This window comes from Hemicordylus capensis, chromosome 3 (genome assembly GCF_027244095.1).
Source record: "Hemicordylus capensis ecotype Gifberg chromosome 3, rHemCap1.1.pri, whole genome shotgun sequence".
NCBI lineage: Eukaryota > Metazoa > Chordata > Lepidosauria > Squamata > Cordylidae > Hemicordylus > Hemicordylus capensis.
The window spans coordinates 36616128-36638078 of NC_069659.1; the positions used below are offsets into that span (position 1 = coordinate 36616128).

Sequence of the window (21951 nt, forward strand, 5' to 3'; positions counted from 1 at the left end):
GTTTTGCTTCACTAAGCAAAGCATGGCCATTTGGCTTCACAGGAATAGAAAACACTATGCTGAAATTGCCCTCTGAATCGGACATTCTGAAGACTTTGGTGCAATATCATTTTAGTCTAGATAAATAATTCAGAATAAGCCATTAAAAATTAACTAGGGAAGGAATTTTCATAGAATAAGCTTATAAACAGAATCTTTCTAATTCTGTTCACTGCTAACCTAGGAATGTTGTGGCCAGGATGTTTACAGGACAAGTAGTCCTTCAGTAACACTGATCATAAATTTGCTTTGTAAAGACAGGACTTTACTTAAATTGACTGCATGTGCTTTATTCCTACGACTGCAAATGGCTGAAAACCACAAACCATTTATTCTGGGCTACTGAAGTCGACTGAATTACTCCAGAATAAGTGGGTTGTGGACTCCTGCCAATGAGAGCAATGCATGTGTACTGAGATGAGAACCAACTCTTTGTCTCTGATTCAGACCACACCTATGGCACTACAAACTTGACATCTGTGGGAACAAAATAAGATCCATTCACACAATGTTTTAAAAAATCCATTCCAAAGCATATACCACAGAAAATACTGGAACAATTGAATAATACACAATATATTCTAAGAACACAGAAGACTAGGTGACCTGCAAGTGAAAGGAGTAAAAATGCCAAGCACATTCCTTACGTTATGTACAGGGTAACAACTGTACAAGCATCATCCCAAGCACAATTCTAGACAAAAAAAAACCTCTTTTAAAGAAATAATAATAATAATAATAATAATAATAATAATAATAATAAGAAGAAGAAGAAGAAGAAGAAGAAGAAGAAGAAGAAGAAGAAGGTGGTAGCAGGGATGATACACAGGAACATCTGCAAAAAATACAAGCTACCTGTAGCCAAAAATTGGTGGGACCATAAAATTGAAAAAGTTGAAGAAAATGAAGATATAAAAATATTATGGGACTTCCGACTACAAACAGACAAACATCTGCCACACAATACACCAGATATAACTGCAGTCGAGAAGAAAGAAAAACAAGTCAAAATAATCGACATAGCAATACCAGCCATCCCAGGTCCTTGGGAAGGACTCGATGTCTGGATAAAACAAACCAGTCAAAAACACCTGTCTGACTGAGTAAACAAGATAATAATGGCATTAAAAGATGTCAATGCTGCACTTGCAGAAATAACAACCAATATGTTGCAAGAAACAAACCTACTAATGTACAGTGCAGCAACAATAACAACACAAGAGCTCGGATATAAGATCAGTGGACCTGTAAAAAAAGAAAGTAGTACATCACCTAAATGGAAGATTAGATTAGAAAATAAAATCACCAGGCTTAGATCAGATGCTAGTAAATTGAAAGATATGAAAGACAAGAAGCTGAAGAATGAAAGCACCAAACAGTATCTGATCCAAAAATACCACCTAGATTCAAGGAAAATTAGAGAAGTCCTGGAAATAATAAAGCAGCAAATAACAGCAGTGTCAAAGAAGATTAGCAGATACGAAGCCAGAGTTACACAACACAGGCAGAATCTCCAATTCCAGTCGAATCAGAGACGTTTCTACATAGAAGGAGAAACTGCAAGAAACCTAGAAACACCAAATAAAGAAGAAACAGTGCAATTCTGGGGGAAATTATGGGATAATCCAATAGATTATAATAATTGGATTATAATCCAATAGATTATAATAAAAAAGCAGGCTGGGTGAAAGCGGTCAAAAAATGTAACCAACAAATGCAAGAGCTAATAATAACATCAGAATTAATAAGTGAAAGAGCAAAGAAAATTAAAAATTGGACTGCGCCAGGCGACGATGAACTGCATGGCTTTTGGCTTAAACACCTAACAAGCCTTCATAAACAACTATCAAAACAGTTCAATCACATTTTACAAGGAGGTGATATTGAACAATGGTTAACAACTGGGAAAACTCATCTCATCATGAAAGACCCAGCAAAAGGTGCAGTTCCAAGTAATTATAGACCGAAAACCTGCCTGCCAGCCATGTTCAAATTATTAACTGGAATAATAGCAGATGAAGTAATGCAACACTTATTAACTAACAAACAGCTTCCAGCTGAACAGAAAGGAAATTGTCCAAACACCAGAGGCACAAAAGACCAGCTGCTGATTGACAAAATGATTTTAGAAAATTGCAAGAGAAGAAAAACAAATCTAAGTGTTGCATGGATTGACTACAAGAAAGCCTTCGATTCATTGCCTCACACATGGATACTAAAATGTTTAGAAACAACTGGTGTCAGCAAAAACATTCAGATATTTATTTAAAAAGCAATGAGTATGTGGAGTACACAGTTAACAATCAATGGCAAGACACTTGAACAGGTTAGCATTAGAAGAGGTATTTTCCAAGGGGACTCACTATCCCCTCTGTTGTTTGTAATCGCGATGACTCTGCTTTCACAAATACTAAACAAAATAGGCCTCGGATACCAAACATCTAAAACATCAAGTCAAATCAACCATCTGCTGTACATGGACGATCTGAAGTTTTATGGAAAGTCCCAGTCAGAAATCAAATCACTGCTAAACACTGTCCGTATATTCAGTAGCGATATAGCAATGGAGTTTGGACTCGACAAGTGTGCTGCATTAATAATGAACAGAGAGAAAATAAGAAAACCAGAAGGAATAGAACTGCCCAATGGAAGCAACATCAAGAACCTGGAAGAGAAAGAACATGACAAATACTTGAGCATTCTCCTGGCTGATAACATTGCACACACTGAAATTAAAAGAAAAATTGGAAATGAATACATCAGGAGAGTTAGAAAAATCCTCAAGTCCAAACTCAATGGTGGGAACACCGTACACAACATAAACACCTGGGCTATACCTGTTATCAGATACACTGCAGGAATAATAGACTGGACCCAGGCAGAGCTAGAGACGCTAGATCGTAAGACCAGGAAAATAATGACCATCAATCATGCTCTTCACCCCCGCATTGATGTAGATAGGCTATACATCCCTCGCAGCTCAGGTGGAAGAGGAATGCTGAAAGTCCATCAAACAGTAGAGGAGGAGAAAAGAGGCCTTGAAGAATATATCAAGGACAGTGAAGAAGATGCACCTCAAATGGTCACTAATGCGTAACTATTCAACACCAATGAAAGAAAGCAGGCCTACAAGAAAGAACAAGTCAAGAACCGAGCAGAAAAATGGAAAAATAAGCCACTGCATGGTCAATATTTGCACAATATAAGTGCAAAATAAGACATCACCAAGACCTGGCAATGGCTTAAGAATGGCAACTTGAAGAAAGAAACAGAGGGTTTAATACTGGCTGCACAAGAACAGGCACTAAGAATAAATGCAATAAGAGCAAAAGTAGAAAAGTCAACAGCAACCAGCAAGTGCCACCTTTGTAAAGAAGCAGATGAAACAGTGGACCACCTAATCAGCTGTTGTAAAAAGATCGCACAGACTTACTACAAACAAAGGCATGACAAGGTAGCAGGGATGATACACTGGAACATCTGCAAAAAATACAAGCTACCTGTAGCCAAAATTGGTGGGACCATAAAATTGAAAAAGTTGTAGAAAATGAAGATGTAAAAATATTATGGGACTTCCGACTACAAACAGACAAACACCTGCCACACAATACACCAGATATAACTGTAGTCGAGAAGAAAGAAAAACAAGTCAAAATAATCGACATAGCAATACCAGGGGATAGCAGAATTGAAGAAAAAGAAATAGAAAAAAACCCACAAAATACAAAGATCTACAAATTGAAATTGAAAGGCTGTGGCAGAAAAAGACCAAAATCATCCCAGTGGTAATTGGCACCCTAGGTGCAATTCCAAAACAACTTGAAGAGCACCTCAACACCACAGGGGCCACAGAAATCACCATCAGCCAATTACAAAAACAACTTTACTGGGAACAGCCTATATTTTGCGACGATATCTATAATAACCAACAGTACTGATGATAAAATTCAGCCATCCCAGGTCCTTGGGAAGGACTCGATGTCTGGTTTGACAAACCAGTCAATAACACCTGTCTGACTGTGTAAACACGAAATAATAATGACAATATAAAAGATAAAATGCCAAATACCTGATCTAAAGCATCTTTGGGACCTGGGAGATAATTTCTGCCTATTAAGGCCATAGAAATACAAGAATCTCTGTGACTAAAATGCACATTTCTAGAGAATGCCTCTAGGATGGTAACCTATCTAATGTTAAGATTGTTGAATGTCCATTTCAGTGCACTAACTTAGGCACTGGGTTTTTTTAAAATATTCTAAAATACAAATATAATTTTCTTATTAAAAAATTAAAGCATCCTGACAAAAATTAATTGCAGATTGTAAAGTGGAATTAATCAGTATTAATATCTTCAAAATTATTAGCCACTTATATAGTCCTATGCATGATTATTGTGGAGTAAGCTCCCAAGGTTTTACTTACTTCTAAGCAAACATGCATTGGACTGCACTACACTAAACTGTTGTGTGATTAACTTATGACCAATTTTATGGCACTAGTTTGTAGTGTGTGGTTTGAGCATAACTGTGCTGATGAGGGAATAGCAAAATATGGGCACACACTGAAAAGCTTAGATCTTGGTGTGTGGGGAAGTATCACACACAGAGGTCACACTGAGGCATTCAACTCTCATGTCACCACAAACACAGAGTAAAATTCTGTTTTCACATGCTATATTTAGCAATTGTGGAAGATGCTTTCCATTCATTGCTTCCCACCAGGCTGAAGCATCATGTGATAATTGAGTTTCATATATTTCTGGCTCCGGGAATTGCCTTGAACTTGGAACTCTGGCAAGAGCTCAGTAAGTTCACAGGTCTATGGCAGAGACAAACATGCATAAAACTCATTCTTGTAAGATCTGTCCTCATTCACATAAACATCCTTCTCACTGTTCTATGATTTCAAAAAATGTAATCATCCCCCAGTCTACACCACCACTTTCCTGACTCACAAATAAGCCAATCCCGTTATTGGGTATAAAGCACAAACATTCCACTTTAAGTTATCGTCTCTTCTTCAAAATATGATTGTCATCAACTTATAAACACCACCAGCAGACAAATGAACTGCTACTGAGTTGGGTTGTATCACTTGGCAGCTACAAACAGGAGAAGCAATTATTTCTTCCTCCTTCCTTAACTCTTCTTCAGCTTCAGAACTACTTGCCAGATGCCAGCCATTTCACCTACACAAACATATGTGTTAAGAGAATAGCACCCTGTGGTGTTCTTTTTCTCTCTTGTTATGAATGCACTTCCAGTGGAGCAAGTCAAGGAAGTTTAAAGTCTACTGTAACAGTCAAAGATATACTATCAGGGTGTGTTACTCAGAGGCAAAAGACAATGAGTTTCCTTAACAAGAGGTAGTATTATTGCTAGTTAATGGTGTACATGGTGCTACTCCCTTACCAGCAAAAGTCATATGAGCCCTTCTGATCATAGAAACACTACCACATGCACCACAGTAGTTATACATGTTGCTAAGAACCACTGAAGTTATTGACAGACATTAATGCTGCTGCTTCTATTACTGTGGGGAAATGGTTGTGAATATGACTTCTTATGGTACATCTGCATTTGGAAGAAGAGCAGAAAGTCAGTGAAAAATGAAAAAGCGAGAAAATGAAAGAAAGACAAAATATTTTTTAATGGTGCATCTTAGTCATAAATGGAAGCGGGAACTTATCTATGATTAACTCTACTGTTCCTTAATACATACAGGCTACAGGCAAACAAAATGCATATGATGAAAATATGTAAGAAAAACAAAGACTGCAAACATGGTAACACTTGGATGATGCACGGCTGTTTTGACCTGCAATCAACAATTCCTGCATATCACATCCTCTTTCCAGCTCAACTTTCAGTTCCCTGCAGCACTTTTTTACACAATGGCTCCTTGAAAACAAGCAATATTTTTATAGTTTTGCATAAATAGCATGCAAAAGGAGAGCATAAACTTCACTGGTGTAATACAGAGCATAACTGTTTTGTTGCAGGGCTAAGATTAAAATTCTGAGCCCTCTACATTCCTTCCTTTCCAAATAATACAGCTACAAAGGAAAAACCATTTAATCTGGTGTAGTCTCAGAATCATCAGTGGGAGGGACTACAACAGAGGGAGGCAAATCACTTTTTCCATTTCTATGTCAAATATATATATATATATATATATATATATATATATATATATATAGACACACACACACACACATATATACATACATATACATACATACACACACACTGAATCAGAATCAGGTCAATTGTGAATCACTTTCTCAGACAAAGATAAATAACTGTCAAACTGATTTTACAAGATCTGCTGTACATATACCCTTGGTCTGTTAGTCTGTGAATGGAAGCATATGTGCCCTTTAGCATATTTCAGAAGTGTGTGCATGTACAGTATGTGTGTCCACAGGAATATACATGCATATGTACAGTATGTATGTGTGAATGGGTGCACCTGCAAATACACTCTGAGAAAGTACAGTATACAAAATAAAGTGCATAAGCACTCTGATTCTAAACATGTATTTTACATGGGAGACCCATCGATTTCTACAGAACTTATTGCCAATTAAGTATGCTTAGAATTCAGTTACCAAGCTCTAACACAAAATAAAATCAGCACATGGAGTGAAAGACTAAGATTTTACCTTTGCCTCCCTCCTCTGGGATAATGGAAGACATGACCAACTTCAACCTAGCTGCGTGTAATCTACAAACGACGTAAAAACAGCATTCTGAATGTTAAATTCCAGGATCAAGTGGTATGAGTATTATAGCTTCATGGTTGCAGGCCAAAGAAATCACTGACTTGGATCCCAAGAGTGCTTCAGTTCTTTTGAACGGGCTTGCATCAGCTCAGTGAACTTTTTTATGTGTACAGATGACTTACCCCGCACACACATGCAATATTTCAAACTGCTTTTGAAACCCACTTCTGTTTTTCAAAAGCTTGAGGGCTGCTGTTTAAGAAAATAAGTAGAAGCCCTGTTAGGACTACAGAACTAGTTTCACAGTTCTTTACAACCTGAGCATTCTGAGCAATAACCTTGGCAGGGATCTTCAGAACCCCTTACCTAGTGATACATGTCCAAGGGAATTTGAAGGTTGTGTTTCTTGAACCAACAGCCCTCCCACCATTCCATGACAAACCACTCTTGAAACGGAAGGGACTTTCAAAAGTAGTTTGTGATATGCTGCTGAGGGCTGGTAATAAGTGGCTCAGCAATAAAAGATGAAAAAATCCCATTCTTGGGTGCATCTAAAGCAGCTGTTTGGAACTGCGCCCTTGTAAACAGACATCTTGGTTCTTGATTTTTTGCTGTAGTTCTGCACACAGCCTGCTTACATACAATTTAAATCAATGGAATTTAAGCAACCTAGCTGTAGACAAGATTACTGCCTTTGTATTTTCTAGCTTTTCCTCATTAACATACAGCTTTAATGCTCTTATTTGCATTCTGTATACTTACATTTATTTACTGTAATTTAAAATTTTCTATGTCGTATCATATATATTGTTTTTAAAGCATATTTTAAAAATCTGCATGATTTTCCAGATGCACTGAAATAGCAGCTTTGCCTGGTGTTTTTCTTTTTTAGGTTTCCTACTATTATTTTATTTTGTAAAAGCACTGTTGTCCCATTAGGCCTCAATGGGGCTCCTTCAATCTCTCTTGAAAATAGGTCTTTAGGCACATCATGTGATGCTGCTTCCTTGGAAAGAAGTCAATACAGTAACTACTTTTCAGCACCACTGCCCATTTTCATTGGCCATTAACGTGTATGTTATGTCCATGGTGATTAAACAATTTAATAGACTAATAGTTTGCCAATTTTCCTTTCTTTATTAAAGTAAAATAATCTTTAAGCCTAAAACTTAGAAAAAATCTAAACTTTCCCCCCAAAATAGCCAAAACTAAATTTATATATTTTGAAAATATTTTTTTAAATGTCTTTACAGCCTGGGGCTGAAGCAAGGCTCTCTTTTCAGAAACTCCTGAAAATCGAAGGTTTTCAATGAAAGTATCGTTAAAACCTTGGCTCCTATAGTATGCATGTAAGATCAACACAACACATTTGTTTATCCTGTGGGGTGTTAGAGCCCACATAACATTTTGCTCTGCTTCACGGTACTTTTAAGAAGATCCATACATCTAAAATTGTAAAATTATCAAGCTATAAAAACTAATTTTGCTTCAACTCTAGTAAATACAGAAAGACTTTTTAATTTAAAAAACTGTAGCACTAAGAGTAACATATGCATCTATCTATACATGAAGAACAATTTATTGTATAAATGTTGTATTTGTCTCTATACTGACATTTAGGAAAATGATTCCCTGAACCTCATTATTTTATGCATTCGAAAAATATTGGTGCAAACATCTGAGAGTTCAATAGATGTGTTCATTACCCACACACATTAGGACGGATCCAAAGCAAACAGACAGACAAACAAAAATATTTCTTATAGTAGAAATCCACATTGATAATCAGCTACGTTTCACACGTGAATTGAATCTCCTCCCTGTTGGTGGTGCTCTTTATACCTCAGGTTACATACCTGAAGTTTCATTGTTGTTGCTGTAATTATTATTATTATTATTATTTTGCTTGACATTTTCCCACACTATTAGAACAAGCATCATTTCTTAGTATAGGCCAAAAACATAACATTTTTTTAAAGCAGAAGTTATATATACTGAAAAACTCATCTGTGTCCTCTCTCTCCCATAGCTTTGTCCTCTTCAAAGAATTCATGACACAAGTTTGCATTATTAATTATATTCCTAATCAAAGTCCTGTTTCCACCAAAGGCATGGAAAAGTGGCCTCCCGAGTGGTTGTTTAGTGCTTCAGAAAAACAGATACAAATGTTAAAAAAGTGCTCCAAAAGAATCATGTGTGTATATATAATGGAATTCAGAAGCATATGTCCCTTGAACGGGCACTAGTAGGTGTCTTCCTTCAGATGATGCCAAACTGCTTATTAATGGGTTCCTGTGAAGACTGGCATGACCATCTTTGTTTCCTATTTTTTGGCACTTTCATGGTATGTGGCTGCTTTACCTGTTGTCCCTGCTAAGCTCCGGTAACTGGCCCGGTGTACAAGCACTTTAGATACCGGGATTTTTGTTCTAGGGATCTCACTTTTGGTGGGCTGGTGGTGTGCAATGTGATGGCTATTACTGGCATCTGGGCCATGGCTGCCATGTGGAGATGTAAAATGCTTGATACTGATAGGTATCTTGGAGTCCTTGAGTGAAGTTGTATGGGTTTTAACTGGGCATGTGGTAGTTACTGGAGACAGTGGCTTGCAGCAAGTCACAGAGGCAATGTCTTCTGCAGAAGTCACTGCTGCTGTGCTTTCATCTGGATCAGCATATAGATCATAGAGAGCATCTCCACTGTAGCTGTCCCTGGGGATCACCTCTTTCTGGATACTGTTGGTATTGTCCTCCTCAGGTCCAGGCGTGGTAGAATCCCAATAGCCCTCGTCACTGCTGGGGATAGCCTCTTGTTGTTCCTTTTCCCTGCTTTTCTGCTCTTCTTTGTGGCTATGGTGAGCTGGAATCTGGTTGAAACCAATGTGCTTCTCAGTTGTTGGCACATCCTGAATTCTTTTGGCACAGCTGCCATCTTTGGAGGCCTCCAGGGATTCTGTTCTGGCTCCTGTAGTCCCCTGTGACTTTTCCTCCGTTTGTGACAGCATATCCCAGAACTCTGGGGTGCAAGTGTCCCCCACTTGCTCAGGGCTAGCCATCTCCTCTCCTCCTCCTTGGTAAGTCACCACGCTGGGAGGCTTTTTGGGGGCCCCCGGTTTGGCAGCCCCGGAGGCGTTCTTGTCACTTCCACCTCCTCCACCACTGCCACCGCCGCTGCCAACGTCATCCTCCTGGTCGGCAATAATGTCCCCACAGCCTGTAAGAGAGTCAAAGCTTTTCAGTGAAGTCACGTCAGCAAACATCAAACAAATACGGTCAATGGATGGCTCAGAGGGTGGATCAAGAGAGGAAGGGTCAGGGGCTGCTGCCGTCTCTTGGCCGCGGTCACACTTGGGTTCAACAGGGGGGGAAGGCTCGATGGGGATGTCACCTGTTATGGCTGAGTCCTCCGGGGTCGCTTGGCCATCGCCGCCAACCGGTGGCTCAGGCAGGCTCTCCTTCGCCTGGGACTGGATCCTGGGGGGCTCCTCTACCTGGGGGCTGCGTGGAGCGAGCTGTTGTGGCGGCTCCCGCCGGGCGTCCACCTCCTGCTTCTCTTGGGTGGGCACTGCGGCCTCCGTGGCGGCCTGGGGGGCCAGCAGGTGGTCCCCGCTGACGGAGCCTGCCGGGCTCGGGAGGACGGCTGGGGCCGGGGGTCGTGGCGGCGCCTCCTCTTTGATGCACTCCAGGCTGGCGGTGAGGGAGCCGGGCATGAGGAGGCTGGGCTGGCTCTCGGGGCTCTCGCCCGCCTCGTCCTCCTTGGCACTGCCGCCAGGTTTGTCCCTCCGGTGCCACCGCATGCTGCTGAAGAGCCCCTTGAGCCCCCCGCGCCCTTTCTGCCTCTCGCCTTTGCCCCCTTCGCCGGAGCGGCCGTTTTTCCGCAAAAGCGAGAAGAAGCTGTGCGACTTGCCCACCGCCGCCGAGGAGCAGGAGGACGCGGCGGCGGCGGAGGAGGAAGGCTCCTTGGCCCCGCCGTCGCCGCCAACCACGAAGTGGTCGTCCGCGCCCCCGCCGTCGCCGCTGCCGGGTTCCTCCTCCTTCTTGCCGCTCTCCAGCACCGCCTCAGCCAGCCCGTCGTGGGTCTTGCTCCGCACCATGCCCGCCTGCCCGCCGCCGCCCCCCTCGCCGCTCTTGCCTTTGCCGCCCCGCACGCCGAAGATGCTTGGCATGGCGCCCCCGGATTTCCTCCGCTTAAACAACTTGAAGGCGGTTTTGTTGAGCTTGCCCGATGGCGTCGGCTGCTCGCCGACCGCGGTGGTGGGGGGCTCGGCACAATCGCAGTGCACGTCCATGGCGGCGGCGGCAGCGCCGGCTGCCTTCCCCTCCTGCAGCCCCCCACGGATGCCTGCGCCTGATTCCCCTCGCTCGCTGCCTCGCTCGCTCACTGACAGCCTCGCCGCCGCGGCTGCTGCTGCTGCTGAGGCCGCCGCGGCTGCCTCCTGCTCGTCTCCATGGCAACCCAGGCAGGGCTAAGCAGCTTTCCTCAGCCCTGGGCCTGGGCCTGCGCCAGGCCCCTGTCGTCCACTCCCAATCAACCTGAGCTACAACAGGCACAATCAAAGCCAGAGCGCGGGAGGGAGGGAAGGGAAGAGGGAGGCAGCGAGAGGAGGACCACCCTACTCCACCTCCGCTCCTTTCTAAAAGCCGGGGCGGGGGAAGGGGGGGCTTATATAACTTAATCCATTTGGGGCTGCTGCTGTTACTGCGGCTGCTCGCTCACTTAGCATATATTTTGTGCACGAAGGGAGGGGGTGGTTTATTTGGGGCGCATGAGGCTGCTGCTGACACGTTCGAGCGGAGTATTCGGAAGAAGCCAGTAAAAACACCATCAGCTTCCCACCTCATTTTTTTTCAGACGCCTACATTTCAGAGGTTAATTTCTAAAAGAGAGAGTTGCTGAGGTTGAGGCCTTTCTTAGACAACATCACCACCCTCTAATGCTGCAGAAACGCTTGTGTCCCAGTTCCAGGTGTTTGGGAAGGGCACACTGTACATGTTCAGAGGCACTTGCTCCAAGTGGAGGCTTGAGAATGGAGAGAAACTTCAGAGCTGAGCCCATGATCACATTCCATTCTCATTGTGAAAAACGCTTTAAAACATGCATGTTGGAGAGGGCATGTATCTCATGTTGCCAGAAGAATAGGTGTACAAAGGACTTTAAAAAATTAGTGTACATTGCAATCAAAATGAGCTAGTCAACTGCCATAGAATTTGATGGCATTCTCTGCCAAAGTTTGTCCTGAAATATATGTTTCTGGGAATAAATATATCCTGGAGAGAATCTATCTATGTGGTCGCTAAGAGTTGGCACCGACTTGACGGCACTTGATGAATCAATCCATCAAGACATCCCATGGAACAATTGTCTCCATGAGACATCCCTCCACCTCAGTAGTGCACAGTCTCTCCTCCCATCTCCACATGAATGTCTACTTCCTTTCCAGGTAGGAAAAACCAAGACTGGTTGCAATGTCTGAACCCACCAATCTCGGCTTATTTTAACCTACTTGCTTCAGAAAACCTGAACTCTGAAACTTATATCAACCCTTGGGTTCAGCTCTCAGGTTCTCTGAGGAAAGTGTGGCAGAAGAAGCCAAGACTGGCGGCTTTGGACATTGCGACTAATTCTAGCTTTTCCTAACCTAGAAAGGCAGTACACACTTGCACATGGATGGGCAGGGAGTGCGCTCCTGAAGCTGAGGAATGTTGTGTGGAGCTCGACGTTAACAGATGTTCTGTGCAACATCTTAACCCACCCAATGTGTAGTTTGGCCCGCTTGCTGATAAGTCTTTTCATTCTTTCCTCATCATAACAGTTTTCTTAAGAACTGGTTCTTCAATCCAGACCATTTTGCAGGACTGCTCTCACAAATTCATACTTGTGAAAATGCTTCATCCACATCTTTTATCCATGTTCAAAGTTTATACTGAGATCTGAGGCTAGATTTCTAAATAGATCCAACACATGGATTTGTCTTCAGGCAAATTATGGGGATAATATATTCAGATGAAAATATTTCCATGTATGCATTCATGGGTGTTGCATTCATTCAAAAAGCCATCAAGTGAATGCCAATGTTACATTGGGTCCCTGTCCCTGCTGCATAAAGTGGTGGAATAGATCTTGTTAAAAGAAGCTAGGCCCTGAAATCCTTGTTTCCTCACCTCCTCACAGACTCTGGGATAGATCTCCATCACTGAAGGAGACTGGCCATATCTGATCTTTCATCATAATCAATTATCAGCTACAGTATCTCAGTCCAAAGTCCTGCTCACACTGTATTCAAAATACAACCTCAGATTCCTTTCATTTACCACATACTAATCTATGTAGTCTCTAAACTGTTAATAATCTCTATGCACTATTACAAAACAATTTATCTTTGGTTTTTAATAGTTTGAATTTAACTTGTGCCTACTATACTTACTGTGGATAATTGTGTAGTTATTTTACATACCCAAACACCTTGCTTCCTTGCTGCATAGGTTGAAGTGGTTATTATTATGATTATTATTTCAATTTCTATACCGCCCTTACAAAAATGGCTCAGGGCGGTTTACACAGAGAAATAACAAATAAATAAGATGGCTCCCTGTCCCCAAAGGGCTCACATTCTAAAATGAAACATAGGATAGACACCAGCAACAGTCACTGGAAATACTGTGCTGTGGGTGGATAGGGCCAGTTACTCTCCCCCTGCTAAATAAAGAGAATCACCACAGTAAAAGGTGCCTCTTTGCACAGTTGGCAGGAGCTGGTTAACAACAAAATGTGCCCCCCCAAACAATAAAGCAATAAAATACCCTGATAGAAAACCATAATTAGTATCTAGTGTGTACTATACAAAAGCTGGTAATCATTTCACATAGATGACAAAATCTGTGGATGTTGCTTAGACTGTTCACTATGAAGACAAAGTGCATTTGAGTTAATTAATCTGGTATAGCAAGAATGCAAAGTAGTGATTTTGCCTGCTGGTCATCTCGTCTATATGTTTCCAACAAACTAGTAACAATAAATTTAGTCTTGCAGCTATTCAGCTATCAGGGGAGGGGGAGCTTACTTGCCAGGGGGATACAAAGGGTAACAGAAGCATTAATAAGAGATAGACAGATAAAAGGCAAACTCATCAAATAATGACTTCATTATTTTTAGTGTGTTTGTCTGCACATCCTCTCCCCCTCCCCTACTCCATGATTCAGAGCAAAGATGTTACATAAACAGATCAAATGCAAAATGCATGGAGAAAATAATATAAACATCAGAAGTTGAATGGTGGTGCTTGGCAGTCATATGACACACATATACTGCACAACAGGATGAAAAGAAGCATATAATAATAATCTTCATTTTTTACTCCTCAGCCAATTATGACTCCCAATAACAAGATAAAAACAGCTATAAAATATAATAGAGACACAAAACAGAATAAAACGACAACCCGGATTATAAAAATGCAATCAGCACCACAGCAACAATTAGGCAATAAACCCCTAACCTCTCCTAAAAATAAGGTTTTGGCTGATACTCTGAACACTGGGAGGGAGGAAGCCACACAGCCTTCTCTATGCAGTGAGCGTTGCATGGAAAAATCCCTTTGCAAGGTCAGTTGGTGAAATGGTTGCCTCCTGCAGTGGCTTGGCAGAAGCCCTGCCTCTGCTTCTCCCACCCCTGCCACTTCCTGGGCATCACTGCTGCTGTGACTGTGGCAAAACATCACAGCCACACAGGAGCCCCCCCCCCCCCCTCCTCCTCCTCCTCCTCACCTTGCCCCTGCTGTTCCTTGCTCTTTCTGCAAGGGCTGGGGAATGGAGCAACAGGAAGTGTGGACTCACACTTCCTTCTGCCACTGTGTTCCATGCTGCCCTCTGAGGGGCAGCAGTGAATGCTCTCCTCATCTTCACAGGATATATAGAGAGAGTGGCTGCCGCTGCTGCCACTAACACCATGTAAGCGGTTGGGAGTGAGAAGAGAGTCTGAGGTCATCGGGGAGCAGAACTTGTGCTCAGCACTGTTGTGCACACCAAGCAGTTTGGGAAAGGGGTGGGTGATGGGAAGAGAGAGATACTGTGACTGTGGGGGAGACAGGAGTCTCTGCCGAGCGCTCAGTGTGCCTCACACCATGGCCAAAGTCCTCCGGCAGCTCCCCCACCCCCAAGGATTTTCAATCATATGTGCGCCCCAAGCCACACCCCCTACATCTGACATCAGATGCAGGGGTGCGGCCAATACCAGGGATGGGGAACATTACCCTCTGCAGAGCTTCCCCAGTCAGCAGTTTGTGGAATCACTGGATGGGAACTTCTTTCTCTGCCTTCTTGAGGAGGCAGGAAAAGGAACTCCTAGCCAGCGATTCCATGAACTGCTGACAGGAAGTTCCACAGGGGCTGACTGGCCTCATCCCGGGTATTGGCCACGCCCCCTGCGCCTGATGTCAGACGTAGTGGCAGTGGCCACTGCCCAGGAGAGGGTCCATTTGGACACTCTCCCATCCTCTGCAGTCAGCATTTCATTGAAACACCGGTTGGGGAGAAGAGGGGTGCGTCTTGTGCTCCCAGCCATTGATCGCTTTGTTGGCTGGCTGAGTGCAGGAGGGGGCAAGGGGGTGCCCTGGCCAAGGATGAGGAAGTGCCTTGCCCCCCCCCCCCCCGCCAACACACACCCTGGTGACTGGGGGACAGACATCTCGCCCTTTGCTCTATGGTCCCTAAGCCCTTGCCCCACATGCATGCGGTGGGGAGCAACTCACCACACCACTTCAAGTTTGGTGGTTCTTGGGCCAGGCCTGGCACTTTGCCTGACTGGTTGCTTCCTGCAGCACCTTGAAGGCACTTGTAATAGGCCTTCCCTGGTCAAATCACTGAGGCCTTGAAAGGTTTGAACTAATATAATAGGTGTCATGTTAGTTTTGTGAAGCAATCTTTGTGCAAGGCAAGTGCACAACATATGGCCCATAGTGTATTGTGTTAGCAAGGCAATTTAAAAAATGCTATGAGGGGGGAAATCTATGCACAAGGTTGTAAGTCTTCATTTGGAGTCAGGTGACTACATTCACTTGCCTCTTATCAGCTCATAGTCCTGAAACATTTTATGTACTCCCTATGGCCCAGTTCCATCTCACATTGTGCTGTAAACTGAGAAGTTACTAGCAGCAAAAATAGTCATGTGCTTCTAAAACCCATAGGCTTGTAGTGGTATTGTAGCATTGGAGTGTTTATGTGTCCCCCCTGGTAGTTTGGAGCTTAACTACCCCATGGTAGTTTGGAGAGCCAGCGTGGTGTAATGGTTAGAGTGCTGGACTAGGACCGGGGAGACCCGAGTTCAAATCCCCATTCAGCCATGAAACTAGCTGGGTGACTCTGGGCCAGTCACTTCTCTCTCAGCCTGACCTACTTCACAGGGTTGTTGTGAAAGAGAAACTCAAGTATGTAGCACACCGCTCTGGGCTCCCTGGAGGAAGAGTGGGATATGAATGTAAAAATAACAAACAAACAAACAAATAAATCCTTCTTGGTTCCCATGGAAAAGTCCAGCAGAAGTTCTAGTGAATCAATATTAACAAAGCTTGAGTACTGTTTGTTGGGAATTCTCTCTGGTAAGAGACACCCTTCTATTACAGAGTGCACAGAGGCAAAACACAGCAGAGTCTGCCTAGGCATGCATGTATGCTGAGAGTAAAAGAAACTTGGAGCCAGTTCATAGTTTCAAATCAATATAAGGAGGCTTTATTGGTGAACTCCAGTCTAGATAGGAAAGTGGAGAGATAGGATCTCTAATCTAGCTAGCTAGCAGGATGCAGAGGGATGGTTTCTGCATCTCTGCACACATGGTGCAGGGAGAGAGGAGTGTGTGTGTTGCAAGGGAGAAGAAAGAAAGGGAAGAGCCATTTTGGAAGGGCGGTATACAAATTAAATCAAATAAATAAATAAGAGGAAGTGGCAAGTGTGGACTCACACTTGCTTCTGCCACTGTGTTCCATGCTGCCCTCTGAGGGGCAGCAGTGAATGCTCTCCTCATCTTCACAGGATATATAGAGAGAGTGGCTGCCGCTGCTGCCACTAACACCATGTAAGCGGTTGGGAGTGAGAGGCCAGTAGGCAGGAAGTCCCTGAGAGTAGCAATCTACATATCAAAGGGATAGTGTCAGAGCAGTAGAGAAGGGATGACCAATGTCCTGACCCCTCTAGCCTTCTCACTCACTAGTCTGTCCCCCTCTGTCACTGAGGCATGAGCCAGCGCAGTCCTTCACTTCCAACACTGTCCTCATGACATATCCCGGGTAAGTGAATGCCTGTAAAGAGGGGGACAGGATCATAGCAGTAGGCCCCACCCCGATCTATGTATGTTCAGTTGAATGGCTGTATGGATTCTCTACATGTGTAGAATTTTCTCTGCACAGTCAGGAATCTTGGAAATCAAGATTCCCAGTTGCAGAAGGACAGCCCTATGTAAGTATCATATTCACCTCAATCCAAGATTAGGTTTTCCCCAAGTTCTTAGAAATTGGGGTGGGAGGGGTTTGTCTTAAATTCAGGGTCCTATTCCTTTTGAGTAAATATGGGAGGTCATCTTAAACTCAGAGTCGACTTCTGTTCGGGTAAATACGGTAGTTGTACACACGTAGACTCTATGCAAACATTCAGCTGCACATGCCTAGGTTCCCTGCTCTTCCCTACTACACCATATGCATCTTTGCTCATGCTGTGTATGTTGTGACGACCATGCAGTATTTTCTACATCCAGTTAGTCACCATGTGGAAAGAAAAACCTGGTTGTCTGAATCTATCTTTGGTCACACTCAGAAATGCATAATAATGATATGAACTAATAAGCAACAGTTCCTTTTGATCATGTAGTGGCTTTATCAGACACCAGAAGCCAATTATTTTTAATAACAGTTATCTATGTGTTATGTTACATTTTAATCTTGCTCTTAACTAAAATATAGTCTTCCGAAGTGGCTCACATCAATAATATTTTTTTTAAAGAAATGGCCTGCCCCCAGGCTTACACCACTAAAAAGACACAAGGGAAGGGTTGTTGAAGGAAAAGGTAGAGGAGGGAAATCAGTTTGTCCATAGTAAAATGAAATGGTAAGCTGTAAACAGGCATTTATATTTAGCTGTGGCCGGTCTGATCTTCCCTTGCGGGGCGCTTTCCAGATTAACCCCTACAACATATCTGCTAAGTGTGCTTCTGTACTTCCTGTGTTGTGAAACTGCAGTCCTTATGCTGTCAGCAGGGTGCTGTTCATATTTTGGATGCCTTATTTCAGATTTTATCGCTGCGATTTAGTGCTATAAGATTGTATGTCCGTTGCAAAAAAAGTAGCTGTATTTTCCATTGTACATTCTGGGGATTGTTTTCAATTCAATCCTACCAAGTCAACGCATTTTACCACAGTTCTAGCAGGTAATCTGGAAAGCAGCCTGGTGTTCTTGCTAGTAGGGAACTGTTGCATCTTTCCAGTGGCCCTTAGTGCTTTGACTGGTGGTAGAGGCCAGAGTGTCCTTCCCATTTCTGCATTCTCGGAGCAGCTGGCAGTTGGCTCTCAGTTCTTTGTGGCAGGTTGAGGAGAAGCAAACTCCCTGCAGTTAGTCCTTCTGTAGCTGATGGCTGAAGTCAGGTAAGATTGCCAACTCTGACTAAAGCTATTCCTGGATTCCTTCCCCGCCCTCCATCTAATATTTGTCATAATATCAAGGCATTCAAATCTCCAGAAGTGCTTGCAATTGTCACTTGGAGACTCCAGGCCAATCCTGGATCCTGGGCTGGCTGGTCCTCCCTTTGCCAGGTGTTCTTCCTGGGAGAGAGGGGGTGCAGTGGTCATCCCCTCTCTCCCAGTGGCGCTTAGTCTCACTGTCAGTGGTCCTTAGTCCTCTGGGCAGTGACAGAAGCCAGAATGCCCTTCCTCTTACTACTGCAGTCTCTGGGCAACTGTTAGAGAGTAAGAACAACTGTTAGAAAGTATGAACATACAAATGAGGATGAAGATGAGGGTGGAGGGAGCAACCTTGTGATTCTGAATATATAAGGGCTAGAGGCGGAGCCAGCATTGAGCGACCAGGTTCAAAGAACCCAGCCTCGAGCCACAGAAGGGCTATGTGAGCCCTCCGGAGTGCATTCCAAGCCAGTGTTTGCTGGCTGGGTGCATTTATTTCCCTTTCTATTACTCGCTGGAGAGAGAGGAAGGGAAATAAATGCACCCAGCTAGCAAACGACTGGGAATACACTCCACAGGGCTTCTGCGGAGAGGACCCTCCAGTGATCAGGCCATGCCCATGTGTGCATCACGCGCAAGGGGCATCACTAGCGTATGCAGCACGTACACGGCAGGGCCTGCTGGAGATGGAGTTCCAGTGCACCAACCTTTTGCACCAACTATCCTAATGACCACTACGGGCAATGGGAGTAGAGGTAGTAAGTGGGTCTCCTTACCTGTCCCTGCTTGCCTCTACTCTATGACCCCTGCTTTGACTCCTCAGCTACTTCCTGTAGTGAGTCAGCCCTCTTCCTTTCCACCTAGAGAGAAGATGGAAACCTCTCTCTCTCTCTTTCTCTCTCCATTATGTAGCTGATAGATAGATTAGGTCTTTCCTTATCTCAAATGTACTTCACCAGTAAATCAATTTAGTTTAGACCCTACAGTGATCTCCATGCGTGCTCCTTATATAGCTGCAACAACTAAACTCTGCACTCTGTACCTGGAGTGGTAACTTCCTTGGTGCTTTGCTAAATAATCACAAACCCCAACAGGGCCACTGTGGACAGAGCAGAAGCTGGGCCACTAATAAGGGCAGTTCTCATGACTTTTAACTGGGTGGGACAAGCATCCTACCTAGCTTCAGCAGCTGTGTGTGCTCCTGGATATTCAGTTGTGTGTGAGTTAAAAGCTGGGATGGAGGAGAGGAAAGTGATAGTGTGGGAGGCCAACACAGACTCCGAGGCCTTTCCTCCTACCTTGTTAATATGCTGCTTAAGACAACACTGTTGGCACCTGCACCTGCCTCCCACACAATCACTTCCCCCTCCTCCTCCAGCCTTGCTTTTAACTCACACATGACCGAAAACCAGGAGCACATACAGCTCCCAAAGCTGGGTAGGATACTTGTCTTACCCTGTTAATGGTCGTGAGAACAGTCCTATATATTCTTGTAAGCAGTTCAACAGAAATAAATGGGGTTCCATTTATCAATGAAGCCAAAGTGTCAATGCTCTCTAGTGTGATCACCGCTATTTGTGAAAATATTGAAGCTATGAAGATATCTAAGATATCTGCCCTAAACGTACACAATAAAATAGATGGAATGGGTCATCACAAGATCCATTAATGCAGATTGCTCTCTGTGTTCTTGCATTCACCCAGAGTACCTACAGAGCAGAAATGCTGCTTCATATTATCAACGCTATGTATCTCTGCAATCTGGGTCAGAGTAAGAGTGCGCTTTGTGCATTTGCTGTGGGCTTGTTTTTCCTCTCAGGCAATAAAGGCTTCTGATGTTAGGTCCAGAGGTCTAGTGTTCAGTCCTCATTGCCAACAACCCACCCACAGCTGCCACATTACATAATGCCGATATTCACACACAACCATTCTTTCAAAGCCCAAGTAAACAGAAGGCCATGTTGGGAAAGTGAACAAAAAAGGCCCACAATACTCACTGAAAGCAACTGCAGAATATAAGTAAAATTTTAGAAATGCCAAATTCTTATCGTGCAGCATTTTCTCTGCAACTCCTTCTGACAGTACACAGCCGTATTAAACTCCTCAAAATTGTACCAAGACAGAATCTTCCCCTTGTGGTTGTATGCATGAGTTTGTGCGCACACAGACATAGCTGTGTTGTGCTATCAGGAATGGGTAGCAAGAGGCATGCAGCAGTCAACCAAAGAAGGTTCATGCCTGCAACGAGAAGGAGGAGCTGCAGCTCAGTGGAAGAGCACATGCAGGTAGAAAGTCCCAGGTTCAATTCCTGGCATCTCCAGGTAGGAAATTGTGTCTGAAACCTTGGAGTGAGTGCCAATAATACGGAACCAGATGGACCAATGGTCTGTGGGGTGAAGAGCCAGGCTTGCAGTAAAGTAAAGTGTGCCGTCAAGTTGATTTTGACTCCTGGTGCCCACAGAGCCCTGTGGTTTTCTTTTGGTAGAATATAGGAGAGGTTTACCATTGCCTTCTCACGTGCAGTATGAGATGATGCCTTTCAGCATCTTCCTATATCACTGCTGCCCGATATAGGTGTACCAGCGGGGATTCAAACCGGCAACCTTCTGCTTGTTAGTCAAGCATTTCCCCACCGCCACTTCCAGTAGCAAACATGAATTGTCCCCTTTGCAAAGCAAGCTTCACCTTGGTTTGCTTTTGGATGGGCGTCTACATGTGAGCACTGTCTGCTGTAAGATAGTCCCCTTAAGGGATGGGACTGTAGTTCAGAGGTAGAGCATCTGCTTGCAGGCAGAAGTTTCCAGGTTCAATCCCTGGCATTTCCAGGTAAGACTGGGGAAGACCCCAGCTTGCAGCCTTGGAGAGCTGCTGCCAGTCAGTGTAGTCCTGAGCCAGCTGAACCAATGGACTGACTAGATATAAGGCAGCTCCCTAGGTTCCTATGTGTACAGCTCCATATGTTCACATGTAATATGGGGAGATTGAGTGTGAAGTTGGTTGTGGTTGATAACCACTGCCCATTGGTTGGTGATACATTATTGCTGTCTGCATGAACATTTACAGGTGAAACTCGGAAAATTAGAATATTGTGCAAAAGTCCATTAATTTCAGTAATGCAAATTAAAAGGTGAAACTGATATATGAGACAGACGCATTACATGCAAAGCGAGATAAGTCAAGCCTTAATTTGTTATAATTGTGATGATCATGGCGTACAGCTCATGAAAACCCCAAATCCACAATCTCAGAAAATTAGAATATTACATGGAACCAAGAAGACAAGGATTGAAGAATAGAACAATATCGGACCTCTGAAAAGTATAAGCATGCATATGTATTCAGTACTTGGTTTGGGCCCCTTTTGCAGCAATTGCTGCCTCAATGCGGCGTGGCATGGATGCTATCAGCCTGTGGCACTGATGAGGTATTATGGAAGACCAGGATGCTTCATTAGCGGCCTTCAGCAATTCTGCATTGTTTGGTCTCATGTCTCTCATCCTTCTCTTGGCAATGCCCCATAGATTCT

At 43.7% G+C, this 21951-nt stretch overlaps 1 protein-coding gene and 1 long non-coding RNA gene across 2 annotated transcripts in view; both read right to left on the reverse strand.

Moving 5' to 3' along the window:
• Positions 1 to 14621, reverse strand: part of LOC128350404 (uncharacterized) — a 29572-nt gene extending 14951 nt beyond the window's left edge. The window contains exon 1 of the long non-coding RNA XR_008319312.1: positions 14530 to 14621. This is a non-coding gene — a long non-coding RNA (uncharacterized LOC128350404). The remainder of the gene's footprint in view (positions 1 to 14529) is intronic.
• AMER2 (APC membrane recruitment protein 2) lies at positions 5673 to 11477 on the reverse strand. The gene is made up of 2 exons (XM_053308672.1): positions 10154 to 11477; positions 5673 to 9979 (listed from the first exon to the last, which is right to left on the reverse strand). The coding sequence occupies exons 1-2, from the start codon at positions 11052 to 11054 to the stop codon at positions 9090 to 9092; spliced, it is 1791 nt and encodes a 596-aa protein (XP_053164647.1). The 5' UTR covers positions 11055 to 11477; the 3' UTR covers positions 5673 to 9089.
• Positions 14622 to 21951: the final 7330 nt, after the last annotated feature.

Bases quoted from the DNA above. Each gene is read 5' to 3' on its own strand.
- AMER2 (XM_053308672.1), bottom strand. From the start codon at position 11,054: ATGGACGTGCACTGCGATTGTGCCGAGCCCCCCACCACCGCGGTCGGC. The intron at 9,980-10,153 runs GTGACATCCCCA...ACTCTCTTACAG, and splicing joins GGAGGACTCAGCCATAACAG to GCTGTGGGGACATTATTGCC.